General features: G+C 40.7%; 2 protein-coding genes and 1 long non-coding RNA gene across 4 annotated transcripts; all 3 read right to left on the reverse strand.

The window, feature by feature from the left end:
- Window positions 1-816: 816 nt before the first annotated feature.
- On the reverse strand, window positions 817-3,335 carry LOC133891334 (uncharacterized). 2 transcript variants are annotated; one of them, XR_009904182.1, is made up of 3 exons: window positions 2,697-3,335; window positions 2,508-2,614; window positions 817-1,039 (listed from the first exon to the last, which is right to left on the reverse strand). It is a non-coding gene; the product is annotated as an uncharacterized LOC133891334 (long non-coding RNA). The 2 variants fall into 2 exon arrangements; XR_009904181.1 differs by having other exon boundaries at window positions 817-1,070.
- Window positions 3,336-5,911: 2,576 nt separating this feature from the next.
- On the reverse strand, window positions 5,912-7,014 carry LOC133891388 (uncharacterized). The gene has a single exon (XM_062332103.1). It carries the CDS (start codon window positions 6,769-6,771, stop codon window positions 6,199-6,201), a length of 573 nt encoding a protein of 190 aa, XP_062188087.1. The 5' UTR covers window positions 6,772-7,014; the 3' UTR covers window positions 5,912-6,198.
- A 12,907-nt stretch (window positions 7,015-19,921) lies between these two features.
- LOC133891385 (uncharacterized) lies at window positions 19,922-21,423 on the reverse strand. The gene has a single exon (XM_062332100.1). It carries the CDS (start codon window positions 20,846-20,848, stop codon window positions 20,240-20,242), a length of 609 nt encoding a protein of 202 aa, XP_062188084.1. The 5' UTR covers window positions 20,849-21,423; the 3' UTR covers window positions 19,922-20,239.
- Between the last annotated feature and the right edge of the window lie 1,522 nt (window positions 21,424-22,945).

Raw genomic sequence — 22,945 nt, forward strand, 5'->3', positions numbered from 1 at the left:
GAGTAAGTACTTCTCTGTTCGTAATGAATGTTTCAACATCAGAAGCAAAAAGTGAATCAATGAACCATGACACATGTGCAACTCAAAAGCATGTATTGCCTCATTATTTTCTGCGACAGCTGCATAAATATTGTTAAAACTATCGCACCTGTGCAGCATTACTGCTAGTTCAACATAATTGGAGCAAATCTAGTAGTTTTTCTTTCTTCTTTGGCAAAATTGGCTACAGAGAACTATTATTTTGTGGCGTCTGCTGATTTACACTGGAAAGATGTGGTTAGGTTTCAGGACACCCCATTTTCTCTCCCTTTGTTGAATATATTCCTGCACATCAAAAATATGATTTTTGGATGATTAAGAGAGGAATAGGGAGCCCAGTGTCCTTGTATGTATAATACCGTGATCAGTGATTGTGATAACAAATTCTATAAAATTAGTAATTTTCGGAATCTGTATAGTATATGGTCTCTTGAACTTAAGCCGCATCTCCATTATGTAAGAATATGCCCAAAACATCAATGTAATTCTCGGCCAATCCAATCATGGAGATTATTGCCCAAATGTAGTCTGTCGAAGTGAGGTAGGACCCATGAGTTTAACTTATTTGCCAATATACTGAAAACGCTTGGGAAGATTGAAAAGGTATAACCAGACAAATAAATGATTACTTTATTTTGTAATAAAGAACAAAAAATGTTCAGGAAGATTCCAAGATTACTGAATTTGTCTCTCTAGGAATGTCTTATTAATATCAACACAGTGAAATATTTTGGCATTGATTCTCGTCGTGTGCGAAGTTAACAAATAAGATCCAACAACAAAGAAATATCGTTTTGTTCATTGACCAATTATGCACAAAGCCATAAACCAAGACATGATGCACACCAGTGAGCAAGTAGATAATATAACATTTCCACATGTTCTCAGATGACAACTGCGAGTGTCTATTGAATCTCTAAATATCCCTTATTGCTAGTGTCCGTGCAGCAGCTTCAGCCCCCATGGTGATGTGAATTGAAATCAGAATTGAAGAGTCCTCCTGAAACTTTTTGGAATCCCATTCAAGATAACTACATTACATGGAAAATATATACGAGTTAGGCTGAAAATAGTTCCTGACTATCTATTTACAGACTTTGCTGTCAGAGAATTTGCATGAAAAAGGAACACTTTTGTGATTGTAGAACAAGAGCAACATACACTAACAGTTGTATAATCCACATATCGTGGTAGCAAACTATAGGGGAAAAACTGGTTCGAAATCAAGGTATCAAAAAAATCTAGGAGATCCTATTGCTAGCTTTCAATCACCTGAAATCAGCTTTCTTTACAGTTGACACGTGATTGTACGTTCGATCTCGGGCCGACAAGCCACCTTCTTCTTCCTTCAGCCACCACAGCCACCACACTCACACTCTCTCTGCATTGCCCCGACCCCCACCGTACTAGCCTGGCTATCTCCACTTGTCCCCGCTCCGATTCTTCCCAACTGTTGGTCCTCCGCCTCCAGCAGCTGGTGGCATCCCCATCACCTCGCCGTCCTGCCCGCACGTGTGCCACCACCACCGGGCCGGCCTTCCTCCCTGGGCATCCCTCTAAGCCCAAGAAGGATAAAAAAATCCCCTCCCTATACTCTAAATCGCAAAGGAAAGCTCACTGGCGACTGACGACTGTTAAAGAGGCATGATTTCAGTTGCCTAAAGCCTAGGAAATGTGAAAAAATATAGTGTATGAAAGGAGCCTATATGGAAAGTCAAGTTCCAAAGATATACATGAACAATCTCTTCTTGCAAGGAAGAGGCACATTGTGCAGTCTAGTGCCATCAATGGCCCCATAATCTGCAGCATGAAACTATGCTATTTACATGTATGCAATTCAGAAAAATGGTCTATTATGGCTTCGAAGCTTGTACTATAAAAGAATTTTACTATGAAAATAATTATAAATGTGCTTTGTACTCAAAGTTGACTCTTTCTATAACTGTATTACAATATCATTCAGACCACATGATCAACTTGGTCTTTTGTTACTCCCTCACTTCACAATATCATGCAGTGTGAGATTATCCAATCAGCTAAGTAAGGTTAGAATTACCCTGATTTAGGAAACAAAGTAGCGATGCACTCCTAAAACGATATATAGTCTTTTTGACTGATGGTCAATTGCTCAGCTCCAAAGAGAAAAAAAACATGGAAATCACACACAATAATTCAATCGTTCTTGCATCATTGGGCCTATATGGACCAAAGAAAATCTCATTTTGACATCATGGACAAATTACAAAGCACGTGGATATATTGATAAGGATAATGAGAAAGCAAATCAAGTCTGGAACTTTTGAAAGAGCTGTTCTGAATTTTGATACATATGTATCCAAGTTGCGCTGCAGGTTTAGGGGAATGCAAAGCAAATATTTGATTCCCACCCATTACTGTTTCAGCCAATGAATCCAAGGCCATTATTACTGCAAGTGAACTTAGTGGATGCTTACGTAAAGGCAAATTACCTGCAAAGCAACCCACACTCATTTGGCTCAGGCAGAGGTCAATCCTCACATCAGCCAGCTCTACACAGCAAGTGTGTGGTCTTGTTGCACATAAGTCATGTCAAAATCTGCAGTTCAAATCAGTGAAGCAAAACAGAATTAGTGCATCTAAGCGAGGCGGACTTTCTGGGAGCCAAGAAATGCACCAACCTTCGGTGTCCGCATCGTTGGGTGAAGGGCGAAGTCCAGAGTGGCGGCGTCCTGCTAAATGCGACCACCTCCATGGTGACCCGCGAGGCTCCCTTCACCTCGCCCTCCTCCTAGGGCAGCAGCGAGGAGGCAATCTTGGCGAGATCCACGATGGCCTGGAGGCCCGGGAGCCAAGTGGAGCCAGTGCGGAAGCGGCTCTCGATCTCCGTCGGGTGCGGCCTGCATGGGGTGCCCGGGGCGGTTATAGGGAAGGAGACGGCGCTAGACTCATTGATGAAGACGATCACGGGGCAGCTAGGAATTCCTTGAGGGAGCGCGATGAATGGGAGCCATTGGTGGAGATTTCGTCAGGGCCGTCCTCGATGGTCTCGCCACAGGTGGCCCCGTCGGCGGGCATGTTGATGAGGATGCCGCCGTCGGGGACGGCCAGGCGGCGCATCCGCCTCTCCATCTCCCTCTCACATGGCGGCGCACTGACCCAGACTTTCGTGCCTTGGAGGAAGTTGCGAGATAAGGTGGATCGAGCAGCGGGTATGCACCGATAGGGATCCTGAGCACGACGGCGGCTGTGTTCTTCTGCTGCAGCGGCCTGACGACGAGGAGGCAGGCATATAGATATCGGAGAGGAGGATGGCCAGAGGGGATCGGGATCCTCTGCAGTTGCTACTGGCAACTGCAGAGACGCTACAGTAAAGTGCATTTAAGTCTGCTCTGAGTCGTTGATTTCGTGGTGGATGCATCAGATTCGTATGCTACAGTGCTCTACAGTAGTGTGCTACAGTACCGAAACGACTGTACACATGATCAGATTACAGTTCCTACAGTAATGTATGATTAACTAATACACAGCACTGTAGCATTAGACTCATTTTACTGTATAAACAGTTATCCTCTGCATTAATGATGTATTAATGCAGAGAATCCGTGTCCGGCCAGAGGGGATGCTGGGAGAAGGTGGCGAAAGGGGTTGTTGATCGATCCGGGAAGAGTGGATGGACTGCGATTGGACCAACAGTTTTTCCATCGCTGAAGGGGAGCCATCCACACATGAGCATTCTCGGTTCTGTCCAGCCGGATTCGAGTCTAACTAGAGATTAAATTCTGAGAAGAATATTATATGTATATATAGATATGTTTAGTAGTTAAAGTATGTTTATATGTTATGTGAGGTTATATTTTTAATCATGTTTAGTGAGAAATTAAGTTGAAATACATTTTGTTTTATATGTGATGAGTGATTGATAAAGCGTTGATTTGGTTTGACGATTTGTGGGATTGTATAAGCATGTGTATGTATTGTAATTATAATTATAACTAATTAAAGTTGCAGAGAAAAATGGAGTTAGCGTTTTTATCTCTGAGATAAAAAATTTGCACTCGCCGAATGATCCGATGCTGAAAAATTAGTACATGCCGGATGGTTTGGTGTACAGAAGGAATTTACGCTGGAGGGTTTTGAGTAAAAAGATAAAACTCAATACTACAGATGGTCCGGTAATTAGATCTATCCATGCTGAATTAATTTTTTCAGAGATGTTGCAAATATCATGTCTGGTGAGGATGTGCACGCTGGATGGTTCGGCGATTGGATCTGTGCACGCCAGACTAATTGTTCCAGAGATGTTGCAAAATGACTTATCTGGCAGGTTACACTCACCAGATGGTCCGACGATGGAGGAGTATATGCCGAATGCTTCGTTGGAGGATTTTCTAGGAAGTTTTCGGTGGAGTCAGAATTACTAGCACCAGATGTTCCGGTGATCAGAGTGCAATACATGTTGAATCACCCGGTATTCACAATTTTTCTGGGATAAATTCATCAACGGAGAATTTTGATTTTGTCTAATTGAAGATGGAATAGGAGATACGTTTGTGCTTATCTTATGATGTACAGGTGATTGATGCAACTTGGCGATCAACGACGGGATGATTGGGGCTAAGCGGGATGTTTGATACTGGACGATCAAAGTGGCCGGGCGGAGTTAAGAATGATCCTAGCTATACACGTGGTGTGCAAGCAAAGCGTGAGAAGGTGGAAGAAGACGACGTGTTAAAAAAGTCAAGCAAAAGGGATACCGGTGCAAATGACAAGGCGGCCCGAGGGATCGGGAGCGGGAGAGACTTGCTAGTGATTAAGATCGCAAGATGGAGTACACGCATCGACATCAGGTGGCTTACTTAAGGTGTAAACAAGTGACGGCGAGTCATACTTTGAGAAACATGCAAGGTGGTTTCACGGTTTGGTATCAAAACCGTAGGAAGGAGGAGTGCAGTGGCATCATCGCGAAGTTTGGGTTGAGACAAAGCTAAGTCACGAAGGCGTCATGGCCGTCTAATGGACGGAGAAAAAGGTGGAGGAAAATATCCTCGATTATAGGTAAGAGTGTATTGAAAGAGAGAGATATTTTAGAAACAATCTAGGAAACTTAGTGATAAAAAAAACCTAGATTATAAATAAAGGGGAGGATTGATTGAGCCCTTTAAGGTATCCATTTGAGAGTTGTGTGCTAGGGTTTTAAAAAATTGAGAGATGAGCGATTAGCTTATGTATTAGGTGGGAGATTTTAATGAAAAACACTTTATAATCCGTTGAAAATAGGACGTTACTTTGAAAAAAAAGTTTATGTTTCCTCTTGTGCTTATATTCACCTCCTTCTAGTTTTCTTTCTATTAGCTCCCTTACTTGGTTGCAAGTTTTTCGGTTTTTATTGCAATTTTCGTTTTTATTTAAGAACTGAAATTTTTTACTTTGTTGAAGTTGTTCTTCTTATTGCCAGAGGGATAAGAATCACATATGAGTGATCTTGAATCATCCTCATACTCTAGATCTATCAACTTAGAGAATTTCTTCATACAGTTCTCTTTTTGTATATAAGTGTTTTTTATTCAAGTTGCAATAGTTCTTGAGTGATGATACTTAGATTAATTTCTTATAGAACCTAATGTCCAGATCTATCCGGTGGAGCTATGGTGTTTTTATGATCATTGTGATTTTTCTTGTTTCTAGTTTCTTGCTTCCACTCTTTATTTTGAGATACGTAGATAAGAAAATAGAAAAATACTATCTAAAAATATGGAGAGACATCTATTCACCTTCTATAATCCCTGTCCTTAGTCCTACATTTAAACATGTGCTAGTATGCATGTATATAGGTGTTTATAGGTGTGAGTGTCGTGTGCGTGCGTCGGATCTATACTTAAAAACACACCACCCCTAGGATCATGCTGTTGTTTTATATTAGTAGAGAAAAACAACATAAATTAAGCAACATCGATAAAATTATTATGCCCATCCATTCTATCTACCAAACCCAAATTAACAAAGTAATTACCGAAAGAACATCACAGCATGTACTCTTAGTTTTCTATCCCTAAAAACCGAGAGCACGCAACTCATCTGCAGTTCTGCACCCAATTGATGTGTCCATTCGTTAACAGACGCGGGCTCAGAGCACAATATCTGCTCAGCGCCTCGGCGGGAGCAGAATCGTACCACTAGCAGCTACCGGCCTATATGGACAGTGGAGGTGCACTGCGTGGTAGTGTTGTTCCTGAGCGGGAACACGGTGACCTCGCATACCACCTCCGAGCTCGCGCTGACCTTGAACACGCCCAGCACCACGGCCTTGCCGGCCACCGCCGTCGCCGTCTCGAACGGCAGCACCCCGACGATGGCTTCTCCGAGGAAGTAGGGCGTCAAGACCACCTTCACCGCGTCCACCTCTACCGTGACCGCGATCGTCTGCGTGGTGCGCGCCCCGATGTCCCCCGCGGGCACCGACGACTGCCCCACGGCGGCGCCGTGGTACCGCACCACCGTCGCCACGTCGCCGTGCCGGAACGACGCGTAGTTCGGGTTGTTCACGGTGACCTCCACGTGCATGGTGAGGTTGAGCTCGGGGGGCAGGATGCTGAAGGCTGAGGTCTCCGCGCCCACCACCGTCGCCACCACACGCGGCGACCGCGGACGGAACACGGTGTAGTAGAGCGCCACGAAGACGGCGCCGAGGACGACGATGACAGCCAGCAGCACGCCGCAGCAGATCAAGACGGGCTTCCTCTTCATCTTGGCCATGCCTATCGATCGACAATTAATTTACCCGGAGGCGAAGAGGAGGGTGCGCCGACTAACTCACCGGTGCTTCTTGATGAGTTCTTGGTTTTGGAGGTCAATGGGACCTGAACCTGAGGAGGAGAGAGCGATCATAAGTAAGAGGGGGAAGTTTCATTGGAATTTCAGTTATATTTCTTGTTTGCTTAGAGTCATTTACACGTATGTGATTGCTTTGCTCACTGGTGTTCTTTGGAATTTGGATTATTGTTTAGCTGGCTGCTGATCAAGTCGTCTCACAGCCCAAGAGATTAGTAAAAGAATTCCATGGAGATTGGAGATTAGTGTATTAATTGATTGATATTCGTTTTGCTCATTGACTCAACTATTGGGGGTGTTGTTTCTCTCCATGGTGACTCAACTATATGTCACTTGCCAGCAATGTCTTGTCACTCGCAACGTGTAATTTGTTTACTCGCTCGCTGTCGCTAGCTCATTGTATGAAGGAGAAAACCGAGCGTAAAGCTCGTCTGGTTTCGTTACAACATTTGCGATTTGGATGCATGCCGGTAGATGTGGACGCGCACGGTAGAACTAGCCCACAGGGAAACCGAAAAATTCGCGTGTGGATCGAGACGTCGAGTTGTTTCTATATTTTACTAAGCTGCCTGTCGATGTAAGTGTAACGTTAGCATTTCGATGATCACATTGTCTCTGCCCTCTTTTAAATTGCGAACTTCAGGCTCCGTAGCTTTCCATCTGGAAGACCGAATACCAGAGGACACAAGAGAATGTGCATTTCTGTTTCGTGTCTTTCCAAGCCCTTGAAGCCCAGGCTCTCAACCTTGTCGGCCCCTCTAGCTCTTCCGGCAAACTCATCCCCTACCGCGCACAAGAGCCCTAGCTTCCATTGCGCTCCGCGCTCGTTGCCTGCCGCTGAGCCGTCAGCATCGACAACGCCTTGACTATACCTCCACACCCCGGCTCCTCCTTTGTCCCGATGAGATTCCCCTCCATCCTCCCTCTTGTGCTTCGCTGCCGGCCCCCGAGGTTGCGCCTTGGGCCGTGGAGGAGGAAGAAGACTGGAAGTTTGAATCCAAACGCTATAAAGCTGGAACAAATAATGATTTCTATTTACAGGACAATTTTTCCAAAAATTAGAACATCTGTTCTTGTTGATTAGAGTGGTTTTGTAATTTACCTGGAACATTTTTGGGCTTGTTGCCTCTTCTCTGGCGCCAACGAGCTGTGTGGGATGACAAGCTGGTGGGGCGTCGACGCCGGGAAAAATCATCCTTGAGCCAGCGATCCTTTTCTGAGCGCGCCTGCTACTTACCAAGTGGCGTCTGTCTCCGACAGCGTCGCTCCTTCCGTTTTTGGTAGCGAGCAATTTGGTCCACCAGTTCCTTTTTCGTCCGTTTCCGAGTCACGCGCGTCCTGTTTCCGAGTTGGCGTCTGCGAGAGGCGAGGTAGGGGCGGGCCCACTGAGATTTGTTCCCCTTCCTCCCTCCCGTTACTATTTTCGAGATTCATTTCATCTTTCCCTCTCTCTCCACCGCTCTCTCTCTCTCTCTCTCGGTTCGTTCCCTTTCCTCCTCTTCCGTTTCAGAGTCGATTTTCAGGTCAAGAGGAAGAATGTGAGTCACTAGTGTTCGGTTTTTATGATTTGGGACGAGAGTTTCGATTTCATCGATTCGATTTGATCCACTATGATGGGTCTCTCTCTCTCTCTCTCTCTCTCTCTCTCTCTCTCTCTCTCTCTCTCTCTCTCTCTCTCGGTTCGTTCCCCTTCATCCTCTTCCGTTTCAGAGCCGATTTTGGGTCGAGAGGAAGAATGTGAGTCACCGGTGTTTGGTTTTTACAATTCGGGGCAAGAGATTCGGGTTGTGCTGCTCACTCGCTCGCACCCTTCAAAGTTTTTTTTGTGGGTTTTTTTGTTGTGGATTTTTGAAACATCAATTTGATTTGATCCGTCATTGATTTGTACACTTCCTAGGATCCTATTTTGGTATCGTTTTTACAGGAAGTTTGTTTAAGTTCTTGCGATTCTAGGGTTCTGGGAATTCCTCTTCCGTTTCAGAGGCAATCTTGTGTCGAGAGGAAGAAGGTGAATCCCTGGTGTTCGGTTTTTACGGTTTGGGGGCGAGAGTTTTGGGTCATGCTTCTCGCTCGCTCGCACTATTCGAAGTTATTTTTTGTCGTTTTTTGCTCTGGATTTTCGAAATATCGATTCAATTTGATCCGTCGTTGCTTTGTACGCTTCCTAGGGTTCTATTTTGTGGTCGTTTTTACATGAAGTTGGTTTCAGTTCTAGCGATTCTAGGGTTCTAACAATTTTGTTTTTTTTATCACACATCAGGGCCTGAATGTCTGCATATTTTTGTTGTGTAGTCAAAATGAAGCCTTCTGGTTCTAATGTGCCCTTGTCATGCAAGAGTGTTGAAGCTGATTCATCAAGCAATGTGGTATGTGTTTTTATATTGTATACATTGATTACTTTATTTCTCAGTTTCATAATGAGTTGTCTAGCTAGGAGCTTGATTATATTTTTCTTTGTACATGAAATGTTTGGGTAATCTTAATACATGGATTATCTTTTTAACTGTGTTTTTAAATCATGATTCACCATAAGTAACAGTTTTTTTTATCTGTATCTTTTTTTTCATAGAAAACCAATGACTTGACTGAATCTAATCCAGATGATATTGTGTTTTCATCAACTATGGATGTTGAAGAACAGACATACGCCACACAGTTCTGCTCAATAAGATGATCGAAGAACTTAATTGATAAGTTGAGTGATCCACAGAAAGAGATTGTAAGGAACTATGGTTTTGGATCTTTGCTACATCTCAAGGGCACTGCTCTTCCAAGGGGTCTTGTGTATTGGTTGCCAAGAATTATGATGCACGAAGTAGGTCAGTCAAAATCCCAGATAGGGGCTCTTTTAAGCTTGATTCGTTTACTGTGCATCAAATATTGGGGATTCCTTTTGGTGGCAATCCTGTGCCAGAAAAAGCAAATATACATGCCAAGGATGTCATTGCAAGGGATACTTTGCAGCGAAGTTTGGGAGCTAAATTTGATGACTTGATCAAACTTGTCACTCCAAAGTTGATTGGTGATAAGTTTGCGAGAATTTTCATGCTGATTGTCCTGTCCATTTTCATGTGCCCATCAAGTAACACTTGCACAAGCTCTAAGTTTTACTCGGCTCTGTTGTCAAAGACATCAAGTTATATGATTGGAGCAGCATGGTTTTTGATAGCTTCATTAAAAAATTCAGAATTTCCAGTTTGGTCTTACTAAGGGAAATTCATGTGGGAAAGTTTCTCTTGGTGGTTGTATATTCATTCTTCCTGTTAGTACATTTTTTCTTTAAACCTAATATTTGCTTACATGTTTAAGTTATGCAAGAATACTACATGATTCATTCTTATCATTTCTTTTTTTGTTTACAAAATAAATGTCATTACAGGCTGCATACTTTGATTCCTTGGTTATTCCTGAAGCTGAAGCACATGTTGACAATTCAATCCCTCGGCTACTTGTTTGGAATAACAAAGCAATTGATTTGTATCGAACTGTTGAGTCCAAACTTGACAAGATCCAAGTACCTTTTTTTAATTTTCTGTATGTGCAATTTCAATGTTCGTCAGATTAGTTTTGTTGACACTGCTATTCCTTTTTTTTAATTTTTGTAGGTTAAATCCATTTGAATGACACTGTTTGACAAGAACTATTCTAACCCTTCAAATTTTTGGGGGATTTCTATTCCCAGAGGAGGCAATTCAAACCGTGAGCATGTCACAAAAAAGGTCTCACAACTTTATCTTTTTTTTTGTTTTTTCATGTTTTATTCCCATAATATGTTATTCCCTGCTTTATGTAACTATATTATGTCTCCCTCACTTCTCTACAGGGGAAATCTATTCACTAGAGGTGTAGCAAAGAAGATAATTTGGATTCAAATATTGGCACCTCTCATGACATACATTCAGTTGAAAGGCCAATGCGTGGGTCATCTAAATCATCACCACATGTTCTTTGTGGGGAAGACATTCATCCTTATTTTGATCATTTCATAAAATCAACAATAACGGGTGATGAGAATGAAGTTGTAAGTACATGTTACCTTTTTTTTTTGTCTTTTTGCAGGTGACTTTGTCTACAATTTACTTTTATCCGTTTATGAAAGTTAAGATTAATAATATCAGACAGAGTTATTTGGAATAAACTTTGTGAGTTCAAGTTCTATAGTTTATTCACAACTGTAAAAAGTTTTCTAGCATAACTTCTTTGGACAAGTTCTATAGGAAAACATTTTTCAATGTAAGTCTCAAAAATTTTAGGGGGAAGACGTTTATGATAAAGTTATTTTTTTAAGACTTATCCAAAAGTTATGGGTTCATTATAAAGTTATTGGTAAGAGTTCTATCGATCAGTTTCTTTGACAAGTTATCGCTTAAATCTTTTTTTGAACTTTTTTGAAAAAAAAATTGCAGTACAAGTTTTGTGGATAAGTTTTCTAGGAAATATTTTTATGTAAGTCTCAAAAACTTTCGTTGATAAAGTTATCTTGAAAAGTTATTGGTAAAAAGTTAATCATAATGTGTTCATCTTAAAAGTTATTTTTAAAAGCTCATCAGGTGAACTTATTTTGAAATAAACAATGTTGAAATTTTTAATCAAAACTTTTTCCTTTTTCAACTTTCTTTTGAGAAGTTATTTCTAAAATCTTTTTTGATCATCCTTTTTGTAAAAAGTTTTCTAGCACAACTTCTCTAGACAAATTCTATAGGAAAACATTTTCAATGTAATTGTCAAAAGGCTTATGATAAAGTTATTTTTGTTAGACTTATCCAAAAGTTATGGGTTCATTATAAAGTTATCGGTAAGAGTTCTATCGATAAGTTTTTTTCGTAAGTTATTGCTTAAATCTTTTTTTATCTTTTTTGAAAAAAGTTTTGCAGCACATGTTTTGTGGACTAGTTTTCTAGAAACATTTCTATGTTTGTCTCAAAAAGTTATCAATCGAAAGGTTTTGTTACAAAAGTATATCAAAAAGTTATGGGTTCATCATAAACTTAACTGTAAGAGTTATATAAAAAACTTTCGTTGCTAAAGTTATCTCGAAAAAGTTATGTGTTCATTTTTTTTTTGGAAAATTTTTATCATCTTTGTTTGGAAAACCTTTTTTTTTTGAAAAAGTTTGTTGCATAACTTTCTTCTAATAAGTTATTGCTTAAATGTTTTTTATCACTTTCTTAAAAAATGTTTTACAGTACAAGTTTTTGGACAAGTTTTCTAGGAAATATTTCTACGTAAGTCTCAAAAAACTTTCGTTGATAAAGTTATCTTAGGAATTGAGCCTAGCTCAGTTGGTTGTGGGTGTAGATGTACACCTAGAACACTTAGGTTCGAGTCCTTGTCGATGCGAATTTGGGTGCCTATTTCTTCTTATTTATAATGCCACCCAGTTCCTCCTAGGTCGGTTAAGTTTTTTTATATAAAGTTATCTTAAAAAGTTATTAGCAAAAGTTAATCATAAAAGTTTATTCAAAACTTTTCCTTTTTCATATCTTTCTTTGAGAAGTTATTCCTAAAATCATTTTGATCATTCTTTTTGCAAAAAATTTTCTCGCACAACTTCTCTTGACAAGTTCTATAGGAAAATATTTTTCAATGTAAGTCTCAAAAAGTTTATGTGAGAGGTTTATGATATAGTTATTTTTGTAAGACTTATCTAAAAGTTATGGGTTCATTATAAAGTTATCGGTAAGAGTTCTATTGAAAAGTTTCTTTGATAGGTTATTTTTTAAATCTTTTTTTATCATCTTTTTTGAAACAAGTTTTGTGGGCAAGTTCTATAGGAAACATTTCTATGTAAGTTTCAAAAAACTAGCTATTGAAAGATTTTGTTACAAAAGTTTATCAAAAAGTTATGGATTCATCATAAAGTTACCTTTAAGAGTTATACCAAAAACTTTTGTTGCTAAAGTTACCTCGAAAAAATTATGTGTTCATCTTTTTTGGGAAAAGTTTTATCATCCTTCTTTGGAAAAGTTTTTTTGTCATCTTTAAGAGTTATACCAAAATATCTTTTCATCTTTACCCTGTCCTGTATTATTGACCATATTGCAATATGGTCAGTTTCCCAACAAATTACTTCATTTTTTTTCTTGTTGGAAAAGTTTTGCATTGAAATTTTTCATATATCCTTAATCAAAATTGTAGTATTAATTTATTCCCTATGTTTCTTTCATGCAGGACAGAGGACAGGGTAAAGATGAAAGATATTTGTCAATCTTTCTTCAAGAATTATGTTGAGAGATACATAGAACCAGTGGAACCTGTGATTGTCAAGCAATCTTGCGAGATGGTAAGGTCATACTGGTATGGATTACAGCAGCGTGGTAAAGCTATAAGTCCAGTTTCTGGTAAACAATCCAAAACTCTAGTTTTGCATCATTCTGACCAAGAAGCTCGTGATATTATTTACTATGATGTATATGGTGCAGGCAATAGTGAAAAGGATGCCACTATAGCATTTGATCTTGATAGACATAGACAAATTGATGGCAATTGCTCAATTCCCAGCCCATCTAGTCGTGTTGTGAACGATGGGCATCACATATTACCCTCATCTATTGATTTCATTGCAAACAAGAGTGTTGATTCATGGAATGCAACAGAGGAAGTAGTAGTTGATGGAAAAGTCTAGGAAAAAGTCCAGGATGTTTACAGAGGCAGGGTGGATGATCCCAACAAGGAGGATGATCCCAAAAATGTTGTCCTTGATGGTTCTGTCAATGTTGATTTGACTGATAACATTCAGGACATTTGCAGAGTTGGGGAGGATGATACCAAAAATGATATCCATGATGGTTCTGTCAATGTTGATTTGACTGATATCAAGCACCTAGTAACAACTGTAGTCATTGTTGTGTATGAGGAAGGAGACAATAATCATAATGTTGGCGATGAGGCTTGCAAGGGTGACAATACAAATGGATCAAGTGATACTGTTTTATCTTTGCATACCAAGTGATTATCATTGAACGAAAATAGCAGTGCAACTGAGGTGATTTCTACAGTTGCATCACTCCCAAATGACGAACAGTTCCATGTTAGCAATGTTGAAGCATCTGGTCTCAGATCCAACGATGATGCTATGACTTCTGAGTTGCTGCCTCATATGGTTTTGACAAATATTCCTTCTTCAAAGAGACATCTGATTTGTGAAGAAGATATCTGTCAATCTAGATATACTTCCATAGAGAAGAAGATAAAGACTTCATCTAATACTTCAATCAAAGAAGTTATAGAGCCAGGCATCACTAACAAAGCTGATACTGCATATGTTTCTCTACAAGGACCCGATGATGACGTTTCTCATATCAGTGTTCCCATACTGAATGACAAGCCTGCCAGAGATGTTAATATCACACTAAAAAGTCCGTCTGATTCAGATGCTACAGAAATTGGAAAATCTAAAACCGATGCTTCGAAGTTGTCAGATATGCTACATAAGAAGCGTGCTCTCAAGTTCCCAGCTACAATAGGCATACCTAGCATGTCTGTTACTCTCCTAGCACCACGGTTAATAGTATCATCTATTGAAAAAGACATCTTTCACATAGCCACAAAGAGGGTCAAAGACACACATAGAAGGTAATGAAATCCAAGTTTATATTTTTTTATTTCATCTAATTGCATTTCCAACATTTTTTAATGTATGATGTCTGAAGTATTCTGTATCTTCTTTTTTCCCCTATATCGCTCATCTGCTCAACATATGTAGTCCTATTATCGCACAAATTGGTCATTTTTGGATTAATCAGAGGGCATTTGGTGATGGATTTTTCGTGTATGCGATGATTGATTTAGTTTCGACTGCATTTTTGCAACGTGTTTTTCTCTCGGATTGGTAGTTCATGTGTTTTTAAAAAAAAAAACAGTGGTAGTTCATTTGTGCATTATTGGTACTGATAGTGGGACTGATTTAGTCGTATGGATGAGGCAATTCAAAACCACAATGTTCTGGTAGTTTTTTATTGAATGTATGTTCATGATGAGCTTATGTAATTTTAACTATTGTACATGGTGAAGGTAGAGCCATCACCGTGAGGCTTCATGTGATGTCAGTGTCAGAGAAATTGTTGTTCCGTGTCCAGTTTGGCACTCTCTTGTTACTAACATCCAAGCATATAATCTTTTTTTGTGAAATTTGTTTGCTTAGAATTTTGATTCAGTATCTGGAAGCAAACATTAGTTAGAATTAGAACATGTTTCTTGTATCTGATATGCAAGCTGAATGGTATACTCATGTTATTTTTTAAATTCAGGCTAAGTGATTTTTAATAAGACATCTAGGTAATATTTGCATAGATAAGTTATCTGACAAATTTATACAAATAAATTATATCGAATAAGTTATTAACTTTAGGGGTAAAAGGTTTTCTGGATAACTTATATCGATTAAGTTTTCTAGATAACTTTGTTTGCAAAACTTTTCCTAACTTTGTTTATAAAACAATATAAGAAAACTTATAGTGAAATAAGGTATGTCGAAAAAGTTATTTCTTTTTTTAATAAGTCATCTCTGAATAAGTTTCCTATATAACTTATAGTGAATGAGTTATCATATTTTATAAGTTATTTTGTTCCCATACAGGTTTTAGAGAAAAAGCGTAGATCAAGAAGACACTGTTTTCATTTCAACTATGTTCTTACACTGTTTTCATTTGTTGTATCTAACTTTTTTTGAAACATTTTTTATTTTTGTCACTACTCGTTTTATTAGTATTTTTGTGATGGTCTCTGACAGTTTGTGAACTATTGTGATTTTATTTTACTATTTTTATCGGATATAAATTTTGGTAGTCAAACTTATTGAAACCAATTAAAACTGATTGAAAGCAGATATTTAATTCGTGTTAATTAACTCCCCTCCCTTTGTTACCCCCTTTTTCCCCACATCCCGAAATGGTGCTGGCGGCAAACGTGGTGCCAAAAGGTAAAATGAGGTGCCAAAATGGTGCTGGCGGTAGATTTGCGTGGGACGGCGGGAAAAGAGAAAACGCGTTACGAAAGCCACTGTCACGTCTCAAATTCTTAATCACACATTTAAGCAAAATCATGTTTCTTTAGCATTATGCTCAATTTTGCGTAATGGTAATTCGGAGTGCTAACACACTTCGTTAAAAAATCATTTGGGTAAGAGAAAGAAAATTGGGGAAGAAAATAATTGAAGTTGCATTAGAAATACCCATTTTCTCTAACATGTGGGCCTCACATGTGGCCCCACCATCCTACCCACTTCCTCTCTCAAGTGGGCAGAACCCCACCTGCCCTCTCTCTCTCCTCTCCTCACTCCACTCGCCCACCCAAGCTACTACAGCAGCAGCTCTCCTCCCTCCCTCCCTCTCCCACTCAAGCACTCACTCTTTTCTTCCAAGAATCCAAGCTCAAGTGGAGGATTGGTATGCATGTGGTACCATTGCATTCTCTAACTTATTAGCTACTCATCTATCTAATCCATTTTCGTTTTCATGGAAGAATCGAGTAGTTCTTGAAGTTCTTGAACTTTTTAGAGCAAAAATAGAGTTTTGGTCGAATCTGAGCTCTAGAGTCGTGTTGGTAGTTGATGAGCAAGTTCTAGTACCCTTAGGCTATCCCTAACATATCCCCTTTAGGCTTGAAAAAGATCGCAACTCGAATCAACCAAAAATCCACTTGAGAACAGCTTTTTTAGGCTGGCTCGGATATTCCGGACTCACCCGGATACTCCGGGTTCAGAAGAAATAGTCTGTGGAATTGTGTTCAAAATTTGTTAGGATTTAGGGTGCGAGTTTGGTTTAGGATCTCTTGGATAAGGCATATGCACGTTTATGTAGCACAGATTTGTAAAATGAGTCAAATCACCCGAGTGGAAAAATCGTGAAGAAACGAAGTCTGTATCACTCAGATTATCCAAACAAACCCGGAGACTCCAGGTAGTTGTGATCGGTAGCCGAAAGCTTCGTTCAGAACCTCACTCGGAGTGTCCGATATATCTCGGATAGTCTGGACCAATCTGGAGGTTCCGAGTCAAGTTAGAATAGTACTAACCGAGAGCCTTCACCGGAGGATGGCCCGGATACTCCGAAACTCGGATATTCCGGATTCACCCGAATACTCTGGCCCAGTCAAATAAAAAGCTGTTATTTTCCGGATTTGGTTTAGATCATTTAGTATTGCATTGATTCGTATATCTTATATTTCTAGCATATTGTTAAGCTTTGTGGCATACTTTTGCACTTCTTTCATACTCATTGCATTACACGCGTTGATCCTTTTTAGAGATCACCGATCTATTGATCCCGGAGGCCGAGGGCGATCCCGAGGCGCCCCACCTGTTTGAGCCAGTGCATCTAGGCAAGCAACTAAGCATATTGATCCCTCTTGTATAATTGGATAAGTTTAAAATTGATAAAATATGCTTATGTATGTATGCATGTTTAGTGAGTCAGTGTCGGGTAACAATGGGTAGAACCTATGCCGATTGCATTCTTCTACCTTTAATACTTGTGTATTTACATTTCTTGTAGCCTTGAGATGTTGTTAATGTTTAGGTATGAGTTCGACTTATATGCTTATCCATGCTTGGGTCGTTCGGTAGATGTCGAATGACGGCGCACCCCGTTGTTCGTGAGCATAGGGCCTTCTTATGATTACATACACTTGTTGAGGTTGAGATGGTTGTATGAGTGGTGAGTATGAGACGAGGTGTGGGTGGTACTAGGATGGTGTTTTGTCCTACCCGGATGTGGAGTTCCGGTAGAGGAAAACCGGACACCGTAAACCGCTTTGCGCCGGTTAAGCATCGATCATCGGTGTTATTGGCTTTAACACTTACCGTACTCACCACATGCCGATCTAATGGTAAGACGAGCCGAATACCTTCGCAGTTGTGGCTTTTTGGGCTTGGACATCGACGGTGTGAGCGGGCGGGCTTGTAACAGTACTAGTTTGCTCCGGGAGTAGTTCTAGTACCGCTGCGCCGAGCGATGCATAATCCAAACGGTTGGGGCTGGCTGGGAAAGGTTATCACGAGTACCCCCTTGTGTGCACTTTGGCCGGTGGCACAAGCCGTATGGTCCTCGTGTCGTGTGGGTCTAAGAATATCCCCTGCAGGGTGTATAAACAGTTTGAACTGTCGCGCTCTCGGTCATGAGTATGCTTCTGTCCATCTGCATCGGTCGTAGAGTTTCGAGTATAGTTTGTGGTTCAATATGTGGGAGATGGTGATGTTAGTACTTGTTACGTATTGATATACATGTTACTTGCAGTTACTTTTGTTCAGTTGTTAGTTGCATGACAGTTTTCATATATTTTTGGTAAAGTTTCAGTCGCTCGCATATATGTCTAGGATGTTTAGTGCTTATATTTTACTTAACCTATAGTTCATCCTTGCTAATTATCAATACATAATCCTTGGAGTCGAACTATATATATGTGCTCTATATGGTTTAAGTCTTGCGAGTATCTTTCATACTCATGCCCGAGCTTTCAGGTACTCCTGTTGCTGGGTAAGAAGCTATTTTTGGCTACTTCGTGCCTGCCGATCAGGGTGACGAGCAAGAGTAGTGCATCCTATTCTGAAGGTGGCATTTTGAGACAGTGTCTAAGGGCATATGGCGTTGTCCTTTTTGTTGTTTATAAGTTTATCTTTTCGCTGCGTAGTTTTGTTTGTTAGGAGTCGAGGGGTTTTGTCTTCTTCTAGCTCGTTTTTGTTGTAAATTGTTAAAATTAGTTGCATGTTTAATACTTGTAATATAAATATTTATTACTTGCTCTTTGTTAAGCTATGTTGTGATGTACATGTTAGAAGGCATGTCTTCCGATCTTTGGGCACAAAACACGTGTCGGGACTACCCGGATGATATTTCTGATTAATCATTGAGGTTGTGATTATAGATAATAATTTTTTAATAATTAATTAAAATATTATTTAAACGGTTTCTAGCCACGTCGCGCGGGGAAACAGAGAACGGCGCAAAAACCTTGTCGAGTAGCTGTCTGAAGAGTTGCTCGTTCCCTTGCTCGCGGGCGTGCTCGAAATAGCAACGCCCTATACGAAGGCCGAGCGATAGTTTCGCTCAGATTAGACAGCCCACCACTGGCCCATCGCCAAGTAAGCACGGCCCGTTAAAACTTAGGTGTGTTTTTCTTTTTTCTCTAATTATTATAATTAATTTACTTTTATATAGGACCATGATTTTAAGACTTTTGTATGCAATCGACAATTTTAAATACGTAATTCAATAGTTTTTTTAAACTAATTCAACAATTTAATTTGACACGGTTAACATTTTATATGTAATTTAGTAAAACACCTTTATATGTACTTAAAATTTTCTGAAAACTTGATTTGACAAATTATGGAACGTAACTCAACATTTTTGAAAAACTGGTTCACCATTTATGAATAAATTGTTTAAAAAATATATTCAAAACTATCACCGATTAGTAAAGTCGATTATGCAAACACTTATTTAAATTAGGAATACCTGTTTGCGTATCGAAAAGAAGGACACAAGATTTTGTACAGGTTTGGGTATCCCTTAGGATAATAGCCTTACGTCTTGTGCTGCATTGATTAATCTTAGAAGAAGATAATTAAAATATATGTGTGTCTAGATGTACTCCTATAAATCTCGGCGAGTTTTCTTGTATCCTAGATCCTAAAGCTCTTGGATGAATCTAATTGTAGCTTGAATCTGTTGTGAATAATATGGATATCAATAGGGTTATTTCTATTTTCTTTCTGACCTTCACTTCTATCCGACCTCTCTTTTTTCCTTCTTTTTCCTCTCTCCCTCTACCCCACCGGTTGAGAACGTAATAACCTTCCCGAATTATGATACTTAAGAGTATTCTTTTCAAATCCAAAGATAGTTTATGTATGAAATACAATGAACTGATTTTAATATCTGCATATATCTTATTTACCTAATGCCAGTTATTAAACCTACTGTACAAGGTAGCGGATACATATACGATGGTACTCTATCCTCATAATATACTATATTTCTAGTAAATCTTTAATTATTAATTTCAAATCTTCATAAAAATGTCAAAATAGTGTATTCAAAATGTTGAATTTGTATATTAGAAAATGTTTCGAAATTTTAAAAGCATAATATTGCTCTCATTTTGCTGCACCAGTTCTCAATAATATCTTGGTTCAAACGGATACAAGAATAGGCTCATGAGAGGAAAATGTGTACAAAAAAAAATCTCAGATACCGTAAACCCGTAAAATGTGTACAGAAAAACGTAATCAATTCATAATTTCTCAGATACCGTGTACAGAAAAAACTGAAACCACACCACAAACCCGTAAAATCGTAGCCACCCATGAACAAATCCTCTGATCAGACGGCGCACCGTCACCGTCGTACGTCTAATCATGCGCAAGCGCAGCCCCTGCAGGGAACCCCGTCCCCTACCTCGACGAGCCGGACCCCGACCCCGACCCCGATCCGGTGCGGACGGTGGAGACGCAGCGCGAGCTGCTCTCCCCGTGGAACACGTACATTCGGACGTAGCACACCACCTCCACCGTGACCGGCACCTCGAACGCCCGCAGCACCAGCGCGCGGCCCACCACCCTCGCCACGGCCACGAACGGCAGCACGCCCGCGACCGCGTCCGACGCGAAGTGCGGGCTCTCGGCGACCTTCACCCCGTCCACCACCGTGGCCGGCTCGATTCGCGCCGTGGACCGCCCGCCGATCTCCCCGGCCGGGACCAGCGTCTCCCCCACGGGCTCCCCGTGGTACGTCACCGGGCTCAGCGTCGCGCCGTACCGGTACGGCGCGTAGCTCGGGTTGCTCACCACCACGTGCACGCCCACTGAGATCTTGAGGGTCGGATGAGGGAGGAGGCTGAACTCGTCGATGCTCAGGTCCACGGGCGTCGCCACCACGCGCGGCGGCCGGGGACGGTACCGGAGGTAGAAAGCCAGCGCCAGGGCGCCCAGGACGACGAGCACGCCGAGCGCCACGCAGCACGCCGTGCAGTGCAGCTTCTTCCTCCCCTTGGCGTGCGCCATGCCGGCTCACCTTGGCTCGATCGGCCGTGCGAAGCACAGTTGTCTTGATGAGTTCCTTGTCCTGGGCACATCACACATGCATGTGTGCTCACCGCAATATAATCTGGGTTGTGAGTAATATATTTGCTCGGCATTTTAGAGCTTGCTTGTTTGTGGGTTTTCGGTTTGGTGGTTTAGAAATTTGTGTGTATTTGAGAACTGGTTGCTGGTGAAGACGCTTTATCCATCTGTTCAGGCTATGTTATGCATAATTTGCCTTGGGATATGATGTGACTAAAACTGAAGTGAAGCAGAGGATTTGGTTGTTGGTCCCCTTTGATGGTTGATGTAATCTCAGTAGGTGAGAAGCTTTTCTTTATAGTAATCGCAGTAGGTTGGTTTTAGCCATGGTTTATGCCCGCTTCATATTTCACGAAAACAATATGCTAAACACTTCCAAAGTCCCAATAGGTGGTTTGCGGAACCCCGAAATGCCTTCTTTCGCATTTCAGGCCTCGCGGGAATTCGAGTAGATGAATTCAAAATCCCAATAGACGACTTTAGAATTTCTACTGATTCATACGAAATTCTTACGGTATTTTTCCTGCACTCCAAACGGGGCATTAAGCTTTTCCCACTATCCGTGGTGGGAGATAAATATAAGCTAGCTAAACCTAGTAGTATTTGCTGTGCTTGACGCAGGACCAAAATATTACTGTCATCAAGTAAGCATATAAGAAAAGAGGACCACTGACGTGACTTGCTTCGAATTTCCTGCTCTCACCAAGTCCAATAACAAATATCCGTTGGTTAGGTCCCACGATCGGCACTCATGAGTCATGATCTGACATGCATGAGAACGACACGCATCAGTATTGTCTCTCGCGGTGTTCATGGGTATATTTATCTCTCAACTTCTATTAAAAAGAATTATTTAAGTACTGAGATAATTTTAAGTCAATTTAAACGTATCCATTTTGATAGTGTGACATATCTATATTTAAATTTAAAAATAAAATAAATTTAAATTTATTGAGTAACTATATATCGATTTTCTTTTCTTTTAGGACGCCAACGTCATTTTACTTCTTTAAAGGAATTAATATCTATCCAAAGCCTCATTAAACTTATTAATCCTTGAATCGTTGCCATCAATTATCCAAAACCCACATATGAATCTAGATGCACTTTTACACCTCCTCTAGGCCGACCCCCTCTTCCTGCGTCACTCCACGACATAACAACGACATCTTTCGCGCTAGCCCCTCCTCCAGACAATGGTGTCCTCATTCGCACTGGCCCCTCCTCCCGCGCCACGCCACCTCACTTCATCTCCTCCAGATTGGCCCCCTCCTCCTACGCCGCACCATCAGGGCCTTCTTCTTCGATTTCTCCCCCTCCGGTATGTAGCCCTCTCTCTTTCTCTCTCTCAATGTGGAAGTGGAGGCGTGCATTGTGGCCTTCGTGCTCAAATCACTGCCCCTTCGGTTGGCTTACTTTCCAATTTATCTGTGATGCAGGTAAGTGTCACAAGGTGTGTCTGAATCTAGGTGCTGCTCAAGTCTAAATATAAGTGCTATTTTTTTTCTTATATTTCATTTGATTGTGAGATGCTATTATCTTAAAGTGTTGATTTGCACATTTGTGCTGTAATTCTTTTTTGATTGAATTCACAATCGGGAATTAGATTATCTTGTCTTACATGTTCTTTCTTTTTTTAATTTTGTCTTCAGTGAATCGTTCTTCATGGCTCCAGGAATCAAATTGATGTTGAAGTTGAATTCGTTCATTGCTTTAGTGTCGAATCAGTTTGATGTCGAAGTTAGTTTGCTTTAGTTTATAGGTCCAATTGAACCAGTTCTGGATTTTGAGAGGAAGTTGAATCAGCTCCCGTGACGACGCCAGTGACAGTGGCGTGTTCTGTGGCGGTGGCCTTTGTGCCACCATGTTTTTTATGCAGGGCGGAGCAAGGTCGAGTTGGCATAGCAGCAGCCAAGGAGCGTGTCGGCGCGCGGTGGCGGCAGCCGTCTCATTTATTTATTTTTATTTTCTAAAAATACCAATACTATCGATGGACAACCGCTAGCAGTGATAGCAATCTGACTGCCACTGCTCGTT

Source organism: Phragmites australis, chromosome 14, assembly GCF_958298935.1.
Source record: "Phragmites australis chromosome 14, lpPhrAust1.1, whole genome shotgun sequence".
In the NCBI taxonomy this organism is placed as follows: domain Eukaryota; kingdom Viridiplantae; phylum Streptophyta; class Magnoliopsida; order Poales; family Poaceae; genus Phragmites; species Phragmites australis.

Coding starts and splice junctions, on each gene's coding strand:
- LOC133891388 (XM_062332103.1), bottom strand. CDS start 6,771: ATGGCCAAGATGAAGAGGAAGCCCGTCTTGATCTGCTGCGGCGTGCTG.
- LOC133891385 (XM_062332100.1), bottom strand. CDS start 20,848: ATGGCGCACGCCAAGGGGAGGAAGAAGCTGCACTGCACGGCGTGCTGC.